The following is a 16,434-nucleotide window of genomic DNA, read 5'->3' on the forward strand; positions in this document are numbered from 1 at the left end:
CATTTGGGGAAATAGCACAGTTTCTGACACACGCTTGGTGCTTGGCTTGTGTGTGTAGCTATTTGAGTAGACTCATTTATAGCTTTCCATGCCCATTAACACTGGACTTAAGACTTCAGGGATCATGACCCATGTAAGAAATACATGGAAGCATAAGAATGCTTACATGAAGAATTGTGCAGGAAAGCAAACTTACCCTTACTGGGCACAATGCAGTCTGATATTTTCTCTTCAACGTGGTGGCATTTCGTTTTGTTTTGTTTTGTTTTTTGATGCAGGTTATGACCCCACCAAATTGATTTCACAGCCCTAATGGGCTAAATTCCAAAGTTTCAAAACCCGGAGCAGTCGGATGGTGCAAATGGGCCCTACCTCCACCCTGACTCGGGCAGGATGCAGATGCCAGTGGTCACATGCCAGGCCTGGTAGTCTCAATGAGCCGTTAAGCCTAGTCTACCTGCCTCCCAATCAGCTGTGCTGTGCTTGCACAATTTGAGGGTTCTGAATCAGATTACCCTTTGCATTGATTCTTACATCCACTCTTTTATATCTCCATTCCCATTTTGTAGAGAGGAAACTGAGGCTCACATGGTTGGTAGAAACCTATGTTACTTCTGGGTTTTCTGACTCAAAGTCCAGTGCTCTTCCCATCTGCAGAGGCCACTGATCAATGATTACAGCCATAGACCTGCTCCTCTGATGCTTACTTGGAATCCAAAATGGCCCCAAGGTTCAAGATTGAACTTGAATTAGGATGTTTCAATGGTGTAGGCATTCAGACATGCAGAGTATGAAGAATCTAAGTAAAACATAGGAAACACCACAATAGACACCCATCTTCTGTGCCCAAGCTCTGTCCCACCTCTGGCCCCCGGCCCCCAACACTCAACCCATGCCTGATCCCCCATCCTTCACTATCACCCTATCCCTGACTCCACCCCACCCCCTGGAATTTCAAATAACCCAGTATTGATTGGAACCTTCTCACTGGGCAAGGGAGGCCCCCCCTTGGCTCTGGGTCAGGAACCAAAAATACCAACACCTTCATCCCTCCTCCTCGACCCTAAAAAGAAAACAGGATCAGGCTTCCCTACGTGGTGCCTCAGAAATGCTTTTCTTCCCTCCCGTTTCCTGCATGGCTCCCTATAGCTCCCATCACCCCTGCAAATGTTGTTCCCTAATTTATTATTTTAATTATCTGCTTGGCTGTGTTAATAATCAAAACTTTCCCAGCCTCCCAGGAGCTATGCCAGGCTATGGGAGAACAGGGGGGAAGAGCTGGCTGCTCCCAAAGCTCTGTGCTGCTCCAGGGTGTTGTCTGAGGTATTGGTGCTTCTCTTGGGGACCAGTGGGACTTGGCCTCCAGGGAACCCCCAGATCCCTTAGAGGAGACAGTGAGCCAACACAGGAGGCAGTGATGGTGGAGGACGTGTGTCCCAGCCAGGGGAGTGAGGTGACTTCAGGACACCTCTCTAGGACTCCCATGGAGTGTAGGAAGGAAGAGCTCTGCTCCCTTTCCTGCAGAGGGTAGAAAGCCCTTCGCTTTCCCATATTCCTCCCACTGAACAGGCCTCTGCCTGCCTCCCAGGTCATGTCATCTGTGACAGCACAGAGGAGGGGTCCCACGGTTGGTTCTTCTGCTGCCCGCCCCCCCCCCCACTTCTTTAAGATACTAAAGTCACAGGACCCCCTTGGAGTTGAGGGCATCCTTGCAGGGGGACAGGCTCATACTCAGGGGAGATGCACATGTGGTCCTCACAGGGCCATTGTGGGGGACACCAGTCAAGGAGGAAGCCTGTGGTGACAGCCCTGAGCAGAGTGAATGGCTTCATGGGCAGAGCAGCTCTGTGTGGATCAGCAGCCCAGCTGGTAAAATTGGAACTGAACTGGCCAATCAGGCTCTTGAGTTCTAGTCCCTACTTGGCCCCTGGCTACTGATGGCACCTTGGGAAGTCACCTCTCCGAGCCATTGTTTCTTCATCCAGAATATAAAAGGGGCCAGACTTTATTCTTTCCTCTGTTCCTCCCTCCCTCCTTCTCTAGGGAGTTACCGGGCACTGCCTTGTGTAGTGCTCTGCTCAGGATACTAAGATGGGTGAGATTTCACCAAAAGGCTAAAAGGGAGACAAAGTGACAAATACAACAAATATGCCATGACACGCGTCACTCTAGACACCTGTATAAGGCATGGAAGCCATGGGGAGGACGGGATGATTTGCAAGACTGGGGTAGGTTCCCTGCAGGTTCTGAGCTGGGTTTGAAGGAGGAACAGGTAGTGTTAAGTCCCTTCCCGGCTCCAACCCTCAGTAAATCCCATGACCTCTCCTCTTGTCAATTGGTTTGGGGAGAGAGGGAAAATAGTGCTCCGATTTATTTTACCAAAAGCTCTTTAAAACCAAAGAGCCAAGAAAAGAATGCCTTGAAGTGGAAAGTTGCTTTTAGCAGGACAAGCCTACCCTTGAAGAGTCAGCTCAAACAGAACTGGCGCCAAGGCCACAGGAGCATGGGGGGAGCTGGGAGAAATGTTTGCCTGGCCCTGGGGGCTGTTGGTCATTAATCAGGCTCTGGCTATATGTGAAGCCATGCTGGAGTTTGGGCTTGATGCTCTGGGTGCCAGGGAGCCAGGGGCAATTTTTTGGTGGGGTTGCCTGGTGGATCGGTATTTGAAGCATGACACTCTTGCCTCTGGGTTGAGCAGGGGCAGGGAAGCTGCTGATACAGGCGTGGGGAGGCAAGGAGCCAAAGCCAGACCAGTGCATGGTTAAAAAAGAACATGGTGGGAGGACAGATGGGGATGAGCACATGGTAGGAGAGTAAGGAGTCCAGAGTGACCCTAGGGGTTCTGCTCTGGGCAGATGGTGGTGCCACTGATGAGACTGGCCAGGGGTGAAGGAGCTCTGAGTGTAGTTCTAAATGGGTGAACCTACCTCTAGCTCCAAAACCTCTCCAGTCCAGCATGGAGCTTGGCACTTTGGAGGCTCCCAGCAAACATGTACAGAGGTGAACTGCATGGTACCCTGTGTGTTCCAGCCTCCCCATACCATGGGCTTCCCTCCCACTGAGGGCAGAGAACTCTGGTCTGGGGGACCCTTCCTTACTGAGAGCCCCACAGTCCTGGCCCCTGCCCCACCCCACCACTCCATCCCCCAGATCCCAGCACAGAAACCCGTCAGTAGCCTAACAAAGAAAATCCTGCAATTACTTTTATATCCTCTGCCTGATGGGACTGGGGGTAGTGGGCAGTGGTTTGCTGCCACCTGCATCTGTCAGGGCCCAGCCATGTGCAGCTGCTCGGGCCAATCCTTCTCCTTTTTAGAGAACATTCTGGCAATGTTTCTCTTCTCTATATTGGAAGCTCTGAAAATTACAAGGCGTGGGTGACCCGCCATGGCCCTCCCGGACTGCCTGGGTCTTCACCAGCAAGAGCTTCTCCCTCCGTGGGGCTTTCTGGCTAATCGGCTACAGGCTATGGTTTTGAAAAATGTAGTTAATATTCCACAGTTTCTGTAAGGAGCCAAATACAGTTGAATCAACTCTATGCACATAGCAGCAGTTGAAGTAGCTCGTTAGGGTCAGATGTGTCTCTGCCACCCAGCAGTGTTCCTCCTGGTCCCCTGTCCACTGCTCTTCCCTCTGACCTAGGCAGTGTCCACATGCCTTGATTGTGAAGGCCATGGGCCGCTGGTCTAGAAGCGTCTTGCCGGAGGAGCATTGGCAGCAGGCTGGCCCCTGGTACTAATAGGGACATTTTACCCGTGTGGAAGAGACCTCAGAGATACTTGCATCCTGCAGCACCATTTTACAGATGAAGAAACTGAGGCTTCACCAAGTGACATGTCTGCCACGCAGTCACATGGGTAGGCAGGGGTACAGCCGGGGCCAGAACCCAGACCTGCTGACTTCGGCCTCCCAGTACCCCACTGGTGACCCATTCCAACATTTAGCAACTTTTACTTTGCCTGTCCAGATGCAAAATTGTTTTCTGAAGAGCTCACCAAGTCCCAAGCAGGAGACGCCCTGGAGGACTTGAAACTTTTTTGTTCCTGATGGGCAAATCCCCTGTAGACACTAACTTCTCCACTGGATGTGACATCTCAGGAGAGGGTTGGTGTTGCCATGGACATCGGAACAAGTATGGATTTGTTCTCCAGACCTTAATCAAGGTGGTGGGTCCCTTTGGGTCATTTCCAGACCACCCCCTCCCTTATGGCTAGGGGCCCTGCTGCCACCCTGGATGACTTGTGGGCTCTCCCTGCTTTTCAAGATTCCAGCCCTTTCTGTGACTGGCAAGAAGAACTCTGGAAGAGAGCAGCCCTCCATTAGTAGCATCAGTACTATTCCTCTCCCGGGGCTCCATTTCTTACAGCCCCCTACTCCTTCCTCCGGGAGCTCCATGGGTGGGTTGTTGTTTTTTTTTTTTTTTTTTTACTTTTTTTTCGTAATAGGGTTTTCATCCCTTTAGACTGGAAACTCTGCTCCTCATTACCCCACCTTCAACCTAAAAGCTCCTACCAAAGCAAACATCCTAATACAGACAGGAAAAAGGATGGAGTTCAAGTCCTGAACAAATGTCCAGAGCTATCCAGGTAGGGACGCCTAGGACAGGCCCCAGAATCTTCCAGGAAGTAGCATCTTCTGTGAGATTCAGCACAGTGCTGCCTCCTGGGGGAAAGGGACAGGACACTGTGACCCTCCATTAAATATGGAACCCACGCCGTGGTTCTCCTCAGAGGTACCTGGGAATATAATAAAATATTCACACCTGGATCCCACTCCCAGAGATTCCAGGTGTGATTGGATTTTGTCACCTGTACTTCCAGGTGACTGTGCAGTCTGGGTGAGAAATGCCACTTTCTCTGGGTGCCCAAGTGAAGGAAGCCTTAGAGACCTGTCTACACCAGGGCTTGTTGTGTGCTACAAGATTAGACTTCAAATCCCAAACCTGAACACATTATTTTATGTGGCTTACCATTTCTCTGGCCAAAGTGTCCAAAGCTTTTTATCAGATTTTCAGTGGGTTCCATGTCCCGCAACAGATAAAGCATCCCCAGTCAAGCCCACACATGACCAGATGGAGGATCCTGAATTTGATTCTCAGCCTGTGGGATTGACATACCTGACAGATAATGGATAATGTGTGTATTTCTATAAAGAGACCACCTCTTAAAAGATCAATGCAAAATGGTCACATTGACTGTTTCATGCTGCTCAGAATCTCTTCCGGTGCTCCCATGTGCCTTTGATTAATAAAAAATGAGAAATGAATTATTACTTAATTAATTCACTGTATTTGGAAGGCAAAAGCCTTCAAAATATGAGATCCACAGGAAAAAGTAATCAGAGTTGGCCTTGATGCTCTAGGCGGGGAATCACTAGTCTGATACAGCCCCTTATTTGGGATATGAAGAAACTGACTATGTTTAGGCCACACGGCTAGCTAGGTGAAGTTGGGACCCTCACCCCAGCCTTTCAGTCGTATCGTGGCAGCAGGGGTGGGGGTCAGAAAGAATATGAGCAGGTTCTTTTGCTGGAAACCCTCTCTTGACACAGTTCCATTGAGCCAAACTCAGGAACTCCCTCCCTGGTCATGGACACTGTATGGGCCGAAGAGAATGTACGCTCACAGGGAATTTCAAAACCTATTGTAGTCCAGAATTTCACTGAATCTAGGATGCCACCAGTTGTGAGATATGCCATTGTTTGCTATACCACTAAGAAAAAGCGCAGCCGACTATCATCATAAGATGCCATTAATCATGAGATGCATCTCATTTATAGAGATGTTCAAATGGGGCTGGGGAGAGATGTGCATTGTGGAATTGAAGAAATGTGGCACATTAGCCTCTCCTGTTCTGTTTGGAGTGGCGCAGCTGTGTGACGTTCTTCAACCTGTCTCTCTTACCTGCTGGAGGTGCTGAGGACTTCCAGGGGCACCTGGGTGGCTCAGTGGTTGAGCATCTGCCTTTGGCTCAGATCCTGGGATCAAGTCCCACATTGGGACTTGGAAGAGGGAGCCTGCTTCTCCCTCTGCCTGTGTCTCTGCCTCTCTCTGTGTGTCTCTCATGAATAAATAAATAAAATCTAGAAGGAAATAAAAAGCACTTCGAAGAAAACAAATTTTAAAAGCAGAGTGAGCGGCACAGCAGGTCCAGCCCGCGCCGCGCCGTGGAAGCCGAGGATTCCTGCCCTGACCCAGGCTTTCCCGCAGGTGGGCGGGGCCACCGTCCTGGCCGTGGGCGTCTGGACCCTGGTGGAGAAGAGCGGCTACCTCAGCATCCTGGCCTCCAGCACCTTCGCTGCATCCGCCTACATCCTCATCTTCGCGGGGGCTCTTGTCATGGTGACCGGCTTCCTGGGCTTCGGCGCCATCATCCGGGAGGATAGGAGCTGCCTCTCCACGGTGAGTGCCCTGCCTGCCGGAGCCCCCAGCCCACACCCTGCCCCCCCCCGCATTGGGCTCCTGTCCTGAGAGCCCCCAGCACGCGGTGGAGGCCCCTGCAAAGAGGCCTGGGGAAAGCCAGAGAGGGACAGTCGCCCTCGAGACTGCTGTTGGCCACAGTCTCCAGGTCCTTAGCACCTACTCCAGTCCTGGTGGCACCTGCTGCTCCTTCATCTTCCATTCCACCCTACCTTTCCACTTCCCTCCTCCTCCTCTTCCTTCTGGATGTTTTCACAGTGCTTTTCAAAGATAGACAGAAATGAACGTGATAGTGAAGCCGCCTGTCCCATCACTCAGACTCAACAACTTTGTTCCCTCCCTACTTCCTGCCTCCCTCCCCTTGGCTCCCAGACAGCGTGTGGTTTGTAATATTTCAGTGAGCCCCCCTAGAACTGAACAGTCCTTCTTTAGAAATCATGACAACACCATGATCACACCCAAAAACAATTACCAGTCATCCCTTAGTACCATGAAATAGCCAGGCAGTTTCAGGTTTCCCCAAATGACCCATAAACTGTTCTTTCTGTTTTTCAGTTTGTTTGAATTGAAACCTAAATTAGGTCCATGTATTAAGATTGGGCAGTTTGTCTCCTGAGTCTCTTTCAGTCTCTCAGCTCCACTACCCTTCTCTCTCTCTCTCTCTTTCTCTCTCTCTCTCTCTCTCTCTCTTTCATCTTGTTTGCAGTTTATTTGTTGGAAGGAACCAGGTCATCTCTTCTATGGTTTCTCCCACTCTGATTTTCTGATTGTATCCTTAGGACATCATTTAAAGTGTTCTCCTGGCAGTTGAATTTAGAAGTGTGATCAAACACAGGTTCAATTATTTGGGCAAGAGAATTTCATGGGTGACATTGTGGGCAGGACAGTCTCCTTGAAGCTGGGAAGACTGTCCATCCACAGCCAGCTCATCGTGTCAGGAAAAGAAGCCAAGGTGGGATGGGCAGGGGCAGAAGCCAAACCCACCTCCTTGCTTCTCTGCACCCTTTGCTTGGGCAGGCTCCCTGGTGCCTGGGTGGCATCTCTCCCATTTTAATCTCCTCCCGAGGGCCAAGCCTCCTCTGGGGGGAGCAAGGGAGGCCACAGAACACGTGGACTTAGCAGGGAAGGGCCAGAACCAGCCCGAGTCTCGATGAGAAATCAGGTTGAGCCTGAATGGAATCAGGTCACAGGAAGAAGCCTTGAAGGCTGTGCTCTCTCCACCCTGCTTCCCTGTACCCTTATACATCCAACCAAGGGAGCAGGAGGCAGCAGAGGAGCTGTCCCCTGAAGACTCTCGCATCAGTGGTGACCTAGTTATTTAGCTGAGGATACAAAAGCACCTGTGCATAGGCTCGGCAGGATGGCTCTCCCCTGCCTGGAAAAATTGTTTAATTCTGCTCTGAGGGATAGCCCAGGGCCAAGGTGCAGGTCACATGGATGGTGGCCCACCAGCAGGGCAAAGTCCCACAGGGGACCAGCCACTAGAGCGTGGGCTTTGACGTGAGTGGTCCTAACAGCACTGGGACAGGTGTGCCCTGAGCTGGCCCCGCACCTACCAGCCCTCCCTCACATGGCCTGGCATGAGTCCTTGCAAGCCTGCTGGACATCCCTGATCTGATCAGCATTAGCTGAATGAAGACACGGGGCATGACTCCATGAGTGGGCCTGTGCTATATGGCCTGGGGAGAAAGTCCAGCCCTTACAGGAACTGGGGGCTACTGGGCCCAGAGAGATCCTATTCCCTACCTTCTCTGTGGATCTACCTCTCTTCTGCTCAGCACTGACCCTTTAGGACATGGGGCCTTTGGCTTGGCCTAAGGCTTCAGGCTGAGCCCTCTGGCCCACACCGAGCCCTGTGATCTCCAGCTGCCCCTTCCTTCCACAAGGAAGAGTAAGGACTCACCTTTGCAGCCCAGGAAGGAAGGCCCTCACTTGGCAATCTTCCTTCTCACTTAGAGCCATCTTCACTCTAATGGTCCCCTCTAAAGGTCCCACATCACTTCCTCAGCCTTGGGAAACAGCGCCCCGCTGTCCACCCAGGGTGCAATTCTAACATGAATGGGTGCTGCTCATTGAGAGCCACCTCCCTCTGCCCTTACAACAGCAGCCCTGCAAAGTCATAATCTTTGTGAACTCTGCACCGAGCACTGTTCTAAACACTGCATTTAGCTCAGTTAACCCTCACCCAGCCCTGTGAGGTGTTTACTTTCACGGTGTGCATTGTAAGTGAGGAAGGCCGCAAATAGGTTAAGCAATTTGCCAGAGGCCATACTGCTAGTGAGCAGCTAGGTCTGTCTCCCGGGCCATTGCTCACGTCCCCCCGGCTAGCCTGCCTCAAAGGCATCATTCACCCCACTGCGCAGATGAGCAAGCTGGCCTGGGAGATGTGGAGAAAGTAAGTGCTGGAGCTGTGAAGTCCAGTCTGTTAGAATTGCCAATAAGAATACACATCATAGGGAGGCCAGACAGGGTGGGAGGCAGAGGGATGGGACGCCGAGTGGGCTAATGTGGGTGGCGGGACATGGACTCCGTATCTGTGGATGTCAGCACAGAGCAGCTGCTTTCAGAGGTCAGGGTGGGTACAAGAGGGAGCTCCCTATGGAACCCAGCTGGAATACTAGAGCAGGAGACAAGGGGGCGATGGGGGAGGAGGAATTGTGGGGAGGCCTAGCAGTTCCTTGCTTTCATTATAGTATATGGAAATAACAGAGTGAAAAAAAAAAAAAAAGGAAATAACAGAGTGTGTCAGAGCATGACCATGTAGAAGGGAGCTTGAGGGCCATCAGGTCCAGCACTCCATCCAGAGGTCCCAGTCCAAAGACATTGGACTGGCAAGTGTGGGTCACCTGGGCATTAATGAGGGATGCTCAGCATTATCGGCCTCTTTGGAGACCAGTCTACTCATAAGAGCTCAAAGACCACTAGGAAAGCCCAAGGGTTGGTAACTGGCAGCATTCTGCTCTGTGAGCCACCCATCACGGCCACCTCTTCACTCCCATCCTATACCATCCATTAGCAAGGTCTGCCGCCCTCCAGCCCCTGCCATTAAGAAAGCTGATGTCTCCAGCATCCAGCCACAACCTGCCTGGGGAGGACCAAACTCCATACCCAGAGCTGTGCAGGGAAGATGTGAGGACTTCTGGAAGGCCAGGGCCTCGGGCTTGGCTGCAGGACGGTGCACATCTACCTCTCAGCTCGCCCTTTGGAGGGTCAACAAACTAGAGGTTTCCTCATCCCCTTGGACCTTGAGGCAGAGCTTGGGCACCAGGATGGATGGTGGATGGGCTGCTGGATGGGCTAGGGCTAGACGCCCTCCTTCTTCTCAGCCCTGCCTGACATCCCCCAGCCCGTGGTCTGCTCTCTCTTCCATCCCAACAGAACTGATCCCATGCCTCTGACCTCTGTGGCCCAGCATCACTGACCAGACACATCACCAGCTTGAAAGTGAGGGCAGGAAAAAGTGCTCATGCACAGCCACCAGTCCAGGGGCAGCAGGCTAGCAGACAGCAAACCTTGAAGCCTGGAATCTTCTCCCTTTGCTTGTCCCTGCCCCCTCTGAAAGAACCAGACAGAACCGTCCCAAGGACAGAACACAGGTGAAGCAGCGGTTCTGAGAGACCCACATCCTGGCCTGTCAGCCCCTGAATCATTGAGCACTTGACTGTTTAACCAAGAAGGTGGCTAGGACAAGTAGGAACTTTTAAACTCACGCTCCTGTTCAGATACAAGTGATGCCGTTCAGGCAGTTTGAAAGTGTTCTGTGGTTCCTGGAGGCTCCTTGCTGCTCTCATTTCATGCTTTCCCCCTCCTCGTCTAACTTCCTTTTGAAATCTTTCATCAGCTAAAGGGCTGCAGGAAACTCCAAAGGAGAAATGCAGTGAGTCTGGCTCTGCACAAAGTGGTCCCCAAAGAGAAAAGGGAAAGATGAAAGACCAGGCATCTGAGTGATGTGGATCCAGCTTGGACCAGGCAGAGGGCAAGGCCGGACATCAGACGTTCCCTGAGAAGGACCCGGAGTGAGACAGTCCAGCTCACATGGCACCACATCTGCCCTGGTCCGAGCCCCTCCTCCTAGCACCTCTGCAGCCCCTAAAGTCACTTTCCTAAGAAGGAAGCGTTCATCAGAGACAGGAATAGCACATCTTTGCTGGTGTTGAAATGCCGCCCGGCGCGGTGTAGGAAATCTGCACAGGGGAAAGGGAATGGGGTTTAAATTATTTACACCAGATCTCCTGTCTTAGCGAAGGCTGCATGAGGGAGCCAGATAATTCAGGCCATCTAAGCCTAAGGCCGGTGACCAGGACAGACACCACCCTGATCAAAAGAAAGGGATATTTTTAGATTTTTGAATACGGGCTCTGAAAACTTTTATATTTTAAGCCAAATGAAGATTATGATGAATAGTTCAGGCTAAACTGGGTCCTTGTCAGGGGCTCTTTTATATTTAGGGGATGGATTAAAGTGTAAGAAGTGCTAGAACCGATTTCTGAATATGAGACCCCAGACTGCAACACTTCCATCAAGTATATTCACAGTTGGTTAGCCAGGGCAATGAGATCTAGAATCAAGGACTGTGGTTCAAAAGCAAGTTGTAGGGGCAGCCCAGGTGGCTGAGCGGTTTAGCGCTGCTTTCAGCCCAGGGCCTGATCCTGGAGACCCGGGATCGAGTCCCACGTCAGGCTTCCTGCATGGAGCCTGCTTCTCCCTCTACCTGTGTCTCTGCCTCTCTCTCTCTCTCTCTGTCTCTCATGAATAAATAAATAAATAAATGAAATCTTAAAAAAAAAAAAAAAGAAAGAAAGAAAAGCAAGTTGTAGTAAGCTTGCCCAACTTACTCTGGGACTCAGGAAAGTCACTCAGCCACTTCTGGCCACCTTGTGATCCCTATGTTTATCTAGGGGTTAAGGTATGAAGAGAACGAGGGAGTATTCTAAGGCTTAGGAAACGAGTCACCACATTATATAAAGATCATAAAATGTGGCTATAATTATCATTTACATCACCATCACCATGACCAAGCTCCTTTGAGGAGGAACCTAAATAAATGGAGTTATTCTTAGGGCCATTACTCCCAGGGTCCCCACAGCTTGGGCAGGACCACTTCCTTGATAGAAGCTGATAATGGAGGAAGGATCCTGGTGCCCGGGGAGCAGAGGGGAGGTTGACTGTGTCTCCCCATTGCTCATTTGTCAGGCTCACATTACTTTGTCAGCATTCCATCAGCCATCCAGCTGAGGTGGTCATAGCCTCATCTGGTTGGTAGCACTTTGACCTTTGAGTCAGCTGCCCACAGCCTTCAAAAGAATGGATCCTACAGCCAAGGCTGTCCTCTGCATCAGAGCAGGATAGCCTCTCCTGGTCCTGTATGGTTGATCTGAACCTCCTCTCCTGGTGCAGTAGAGGCAGGGAAATGGACGGGATGACTCTCGCCGAGGCTCCTCACAAGGAAGTAGGATGCAGAATACCCTCAGAGTCCGGAGGCAAGGGCTCCTCAAAGACCCATTCAGCCAGCCTGTACCCTGCCTCTCCCAGCAGGGCCTGCCGAGGTCCTTCAAAGAGAGTCAGAGACTTGCCTAAGGTCACGTAGATGCCCAGTCAATACCTGAGTTTTGCTCCAGGGCCTTCTCTGCTGCCCCAGGCTAGCTTTGCACCTCCCTTTGGGATGCTTGCAACACAGGGAATGGGCTTTCACCTATCTTGCGATTCAGGACCTCAGGGTTTGCATTCCAGGTGAAAAGTGAAGCATGTGGAGAACTTGGGATCAGTTAGCAGCTGCCTGTGCCCTGATCCACTTAAAAGTGAAGGGCAAGCTTGAGGATACAGGCAGTGTGGCAGAAAGCAGCTCTGTTAATGCACCAAAGAAAATGTGCTGGCCTAGTGGGAGAAAGTTCAACTCAGTTATGTGTGGATAGATGATCACCCCATCATCGTGGCTCTCTGTATCCCCCATCCCCCAACCCTGCCCCAGCTGGGGCCCAAGCAAGTCTCACTCAGAGTAGGGCTGGCCGGGGAGGCTTAGAGACAGTGCAGGTGCACACGTGTGTCTGTGTTGCCGGGGAGGGGGGGGGCACAGGGGATGGTTGCTAAACATCATCTATTTATATCCCAAATGCAAGAGTTTGCTTAACTCTGGATGACTCCTCCCCACCATTCGGTTCCTTACTCTTCCTTAGCAGATTGTGAGTTTAGCCATGTAACAGGAAGGAGACATGCTCGCGTCCCTCTCACCTACTGAAGCCTAGTCCAGGCCCTGATGACTGGGGTTGCAGGAGATCTGAGCCCCAGGTAGCCCCTCACAACCCCCTTGCAAGCATTTCTGTACATGCAGATGTTTCTGCCTTTCCGGTGATGTGTCCCTCCCACCAGTGTTCAAATGGATCTTACTCCACAAGCAGACACCTAGCAAGGGTGGCCTGGAAGTGAGCTGGCAGCTAGGGGAAACTGATCCCAAGGGGAAAAATCTTCTCCTAAGGCCCCATAGCTAGTGAGGCCTGATGGACAGTGTGTACTGTCCAGCTCTGAAGAGATTCATGCCCTGCCAAGAGCCCTGGGGGAGGCAGAGAGCAGGACCCCCCCCCGCCCCATCGATGAGCTGCGTCTGATCCACACCTCATTCCCATTGTGGCAGCGGCCGCAGGCCTCCCCACGCCCCTTGGCCTGGGACAGTAGTGGTGGCTGGACAGCTGTCTGGATGCGCTCGTCTCATGCCATGTCCTGGTCCTGGCTTTGAAGTTGGTGCCTCCGTATTGACATGTCGTGCCCTACTCCGTCTCCCACACATCATGCTGAGGTTTTAAGGGGCATTTACAATCAATTGAAAAATAAGACCCAGGAGACGGAGAGATGGCAGCAAAAGGTCACCGTCATTACTAGCAAAGCTGGTTGGAGTATGTGGCTTTCTCTCTGCAGCCAGAAGCCTTAGCACCTCCATCAGCTCTGGTTGAAAGAGGTTCACATGCTTTTCTACGAACTGCCCCCACTAAACTCACTGCATGCAGGAGAGAAGAAAATTTGGCATCCTGAGGGCAGGCTGGTCCCGAGGTGAAGGAGGAAGGCCCACTCACCAGATAGGACAAGCAGTGAGCAAGGAGAAGAGACGCCGGGGGTGTTCCTCTAGTTGTCCCTGCGGGAAGCAAGAGGCCAGGACAGAGGAGGCAAAGTCCGTACATGGCATGGATTGATGACGCCGCAGCACCAAGGTGTTTTTCCCATCTGAGCCCCACATTTTATGCAGAAGGCTCAGAGAGGGTGAGCGATTTGCCCAGGGTCACACAGCATCTTATTATAGAGGCAAGCTGGACCCAGACCCCTAGACCAGGGCACCTTGTGTGACATCACTCTTCTCTGACCAGCACCATCCTGGCTTCAAGATCCACCTATCTCAGGATGCAGCGGATAAAAATGTCACTGCCTGCCTGTTGCAGAGCTTTTCCATATGGGGTGGGTTTTACAGCCACCTAATTTCCACCACTTCCTCTCCTACAATTTTTTGCAATTCATTCTCCACGTTCCATTGATAGGGCTGCCATTGACCTCAGCAAACATTTCTAGCACATTCCCAGAATTTCCTGCTTTACTGGGCACAAAGCAGGATGAGAAGAGAAGACACGAGGGGGCCTAAAGCCCAGTTCTCAGCTTGGAGTCTAATGAGAAGACACCTGTGGCAAAGGATCAAGAGCCCTGTGGGTGGTTTGAATTCCTGTTTCCATTTGGCCAGAGCTTCTGACCTCTCTGCGCTGTTCTGTACGTCCAAGCTTGGTAGGAACTTCTCCTGCTCAACCCTCCCTTCCTCCCTGTAGCCAACCCTATCCTAATTCTAAGTTTCCCACCCCTAGCAACCTGTCACTAGTCCCATCCTTGGTCCTGCCCTGGGCCCAGGCAAATCTCATATGTTCCAGGCGCCTGCACAGGGGTCTATGGGCTGTGCCACATCTCCCCCACAGCCTGGGAGAAGACTCCAACCGGAACATCTGGGTCCTTCCGGGGGACAGCTGGAGGCAGCGGTCAGCCATTTCTCCTGTGCCCAAATGCCTCCAGCAGCAGCTTGCCCTGAGTTGCCAGGACGTGTGCCCAGAGGAGTCTGGCCCTTATCCTGCCAGCCAGCAGGCCAGGCGCCTCCCCCTCTGGACCCACTGTCTTAGCCCATCCAACCCTGAACTTGTAGCAGTCCTGGCTTGATACCTGTCTTTGGCTTGGAGTCCCAAATTATGTTCTCCTCCTGCGCGCTACCCACCCCCCCAACAATGTGATCTCCTGACCCCAGCATATTGGCTTGGACCTTGGAAAGCCTCCATGGCATTCTCTTGATGTGGCCCTCAAAGGCCTCCTGCCTCCCCCAGGCCCGGCCTATTCCCTCCCCTCGTCTTCCACCTTCCCATCTCTGGTTGAACCAGGTCTCCTCACCTGGGCCGGAACTGAGAGTGAATTTCAGATGTCAGCCAGAACACGCACAATCATCCTGTATGTAGCCTGCAGCGCCCCCCCCCCCAGGTGGAGGGGCTGAATGGCGGGGGCCCAGAGGGGTTGAGGTCACCTTCATCCTCCCAACAGTGACATCACCTTACAGGAATGGCTTGAGGCTCTCAAGCCCACATCCTCTCTTTTCTGCACCAACAGTTGGGCAGCCGTACCTGTGAGCCCTGACTGCCTCCGGCCAGTGGTTAATAGCCAGAAATTAATGCACCTGAGGTCATCGCCATTTAAACAGGGGCTCCATCTCTTCCTGTGTGGCCTATTGGCAGTTCCCTGGCCCTGCTGCGGCCTGCTGCTGTCACCCTCTCACACACAGCCACGCTGGCGGTACCCTTCTCCGGGCAGCGTGACCTTGGCAGCACCTCGAGTCCCCTCTCCTCTCCTGTTGCCACACTGCTGTAGAATGAGCTGGGGCCTCCACCTCCACCTGCCTGGACACCACGCCTCCTCAGTTTTCCAGCTGTGGCTTGGTTTCCGTCTCTGATCCTGCAGAATAGCGGAGGGGACCGAGGAGGAAAGCATCAGCAGGTTCCCTTCTTTGTGGTAGAATCAGCCCAGCAAGGAGTTCCAAAAGTCCAGTCATATAAAGTCTTAACACTGCGGGGAGAATGCCAGCTGGTGCCAAGCTGCCTGGGCTCATATGCACCAGTGGCTCTGCCCCAGAAGCCATATCTGGGGCTCAGCTTGTCCTCATGCAGCATTAGCTCATCTGCAGATGCAATTTCTAATTAATCACCTTAATGTCACCATTAGAAATATTGCCACATAGCTCCTGCAGAGCTTCTCATTAAAGAAAGTATTGGTTTGGTTCAGACAGTACTGTGCTGTTCCAGCTTCATTTTGGATTTCTAGTTTTAGAAAATACCCAACTTCACTTCTAGTTCAAACTGTACCATTAAAGAGTAAAGAAAAAAAAAAAAGAAAGAAACTTAGGTGGTACAGAGGGAAGAGGAATGTTTGGGTCCCCTTCTGTGCTTTCCAAACTGGTTCCTTCTATGTTTGGGGCCCACCACTTTGGTGGATTTTGAAGTGGCATAGTTCTCACGGAGGGTGCTAGAGGCAGAGGCTGCAAGAACTTCCTATAGAAGTCTCATTCCTGGTCCCCATCAGACCAAGCATCAGTGGTTGCTTCTGGAGGGACTGGGGGCAGCCTTGAATGCAGGGACTGGCCAGTCACAGAACTGCAAGTGGGACTGGAGGTCAGGGAGCAGTTAGGGCCAGGCTGGGTCCAGTTCACCAAGGTTCCTTGGGGACTATGAGGACAGAACAAGACGCAGGACACACATGAGACCCAGGAGTCCAACAGAGGCACCGAAAGAAGGATGTCAGCTGTGAGGTCATGCGCAGGAACTTCTGGCACAGGTTGGGCTTGGGGGAGGCCTGGCCTAAGCTGAGACTTGATGGCTAACAACGTATGACGCAGCCACGGTCGGGGCAGCGAGGCCCAGGCGACATCACGTCGAAAGGTGCAGGCCGTGGGGAGCGCCGCACAGCTGTGCAGGCCACTGGGCTCTGACCCAGGATGGGGCTGGGCCGAGCAAAGC

At 52.1% G+C, this 16,434-nt stretch overlaps 1 protein-coding gene across 11 annotated transcripts in view; it reads left to right on the forward strand.

The window, feature by feature from the left end:
* Positions 1–16,434, forward strand: part of TSPAN11 (tetraspanin 11) — a 74,946-nt gene that overhangs the window by 37,951 nt on the left and 20,561 nt on the right. For all 11 annotated transcript variants that reach the window (XR_013364434.1, XR_013364436.1, XR_013364435.1 and 8 more), the window contains exon 3: positions 6,209–6,400. Coding sequence is in view for 8 of the 11 variants with exons in the window: in XM_077871436.1 (XP_077727562.1) it covers positions 6,209–6,400 (192 nt within the window). In the remaining 3 variants the exon portion in view is untranslated. The remainder of the gene's footprint in view (positions 1–6,208; positions 6,401–16,434) is intronic.

The sequence above is a fragment of the Canis aureus genome, chromosome 25 (genome assembly GCF_053574225.1).
Source record: "Canis aureus isolate CA01 chromosome 25, VMU_Caureus_v.1.0, whole genome shotgun sequence".
NCBI lineage: Eukaryota > Metazoa > Chordata > Mammalia > Carnivora > Canidae > Canis > Canis aureus.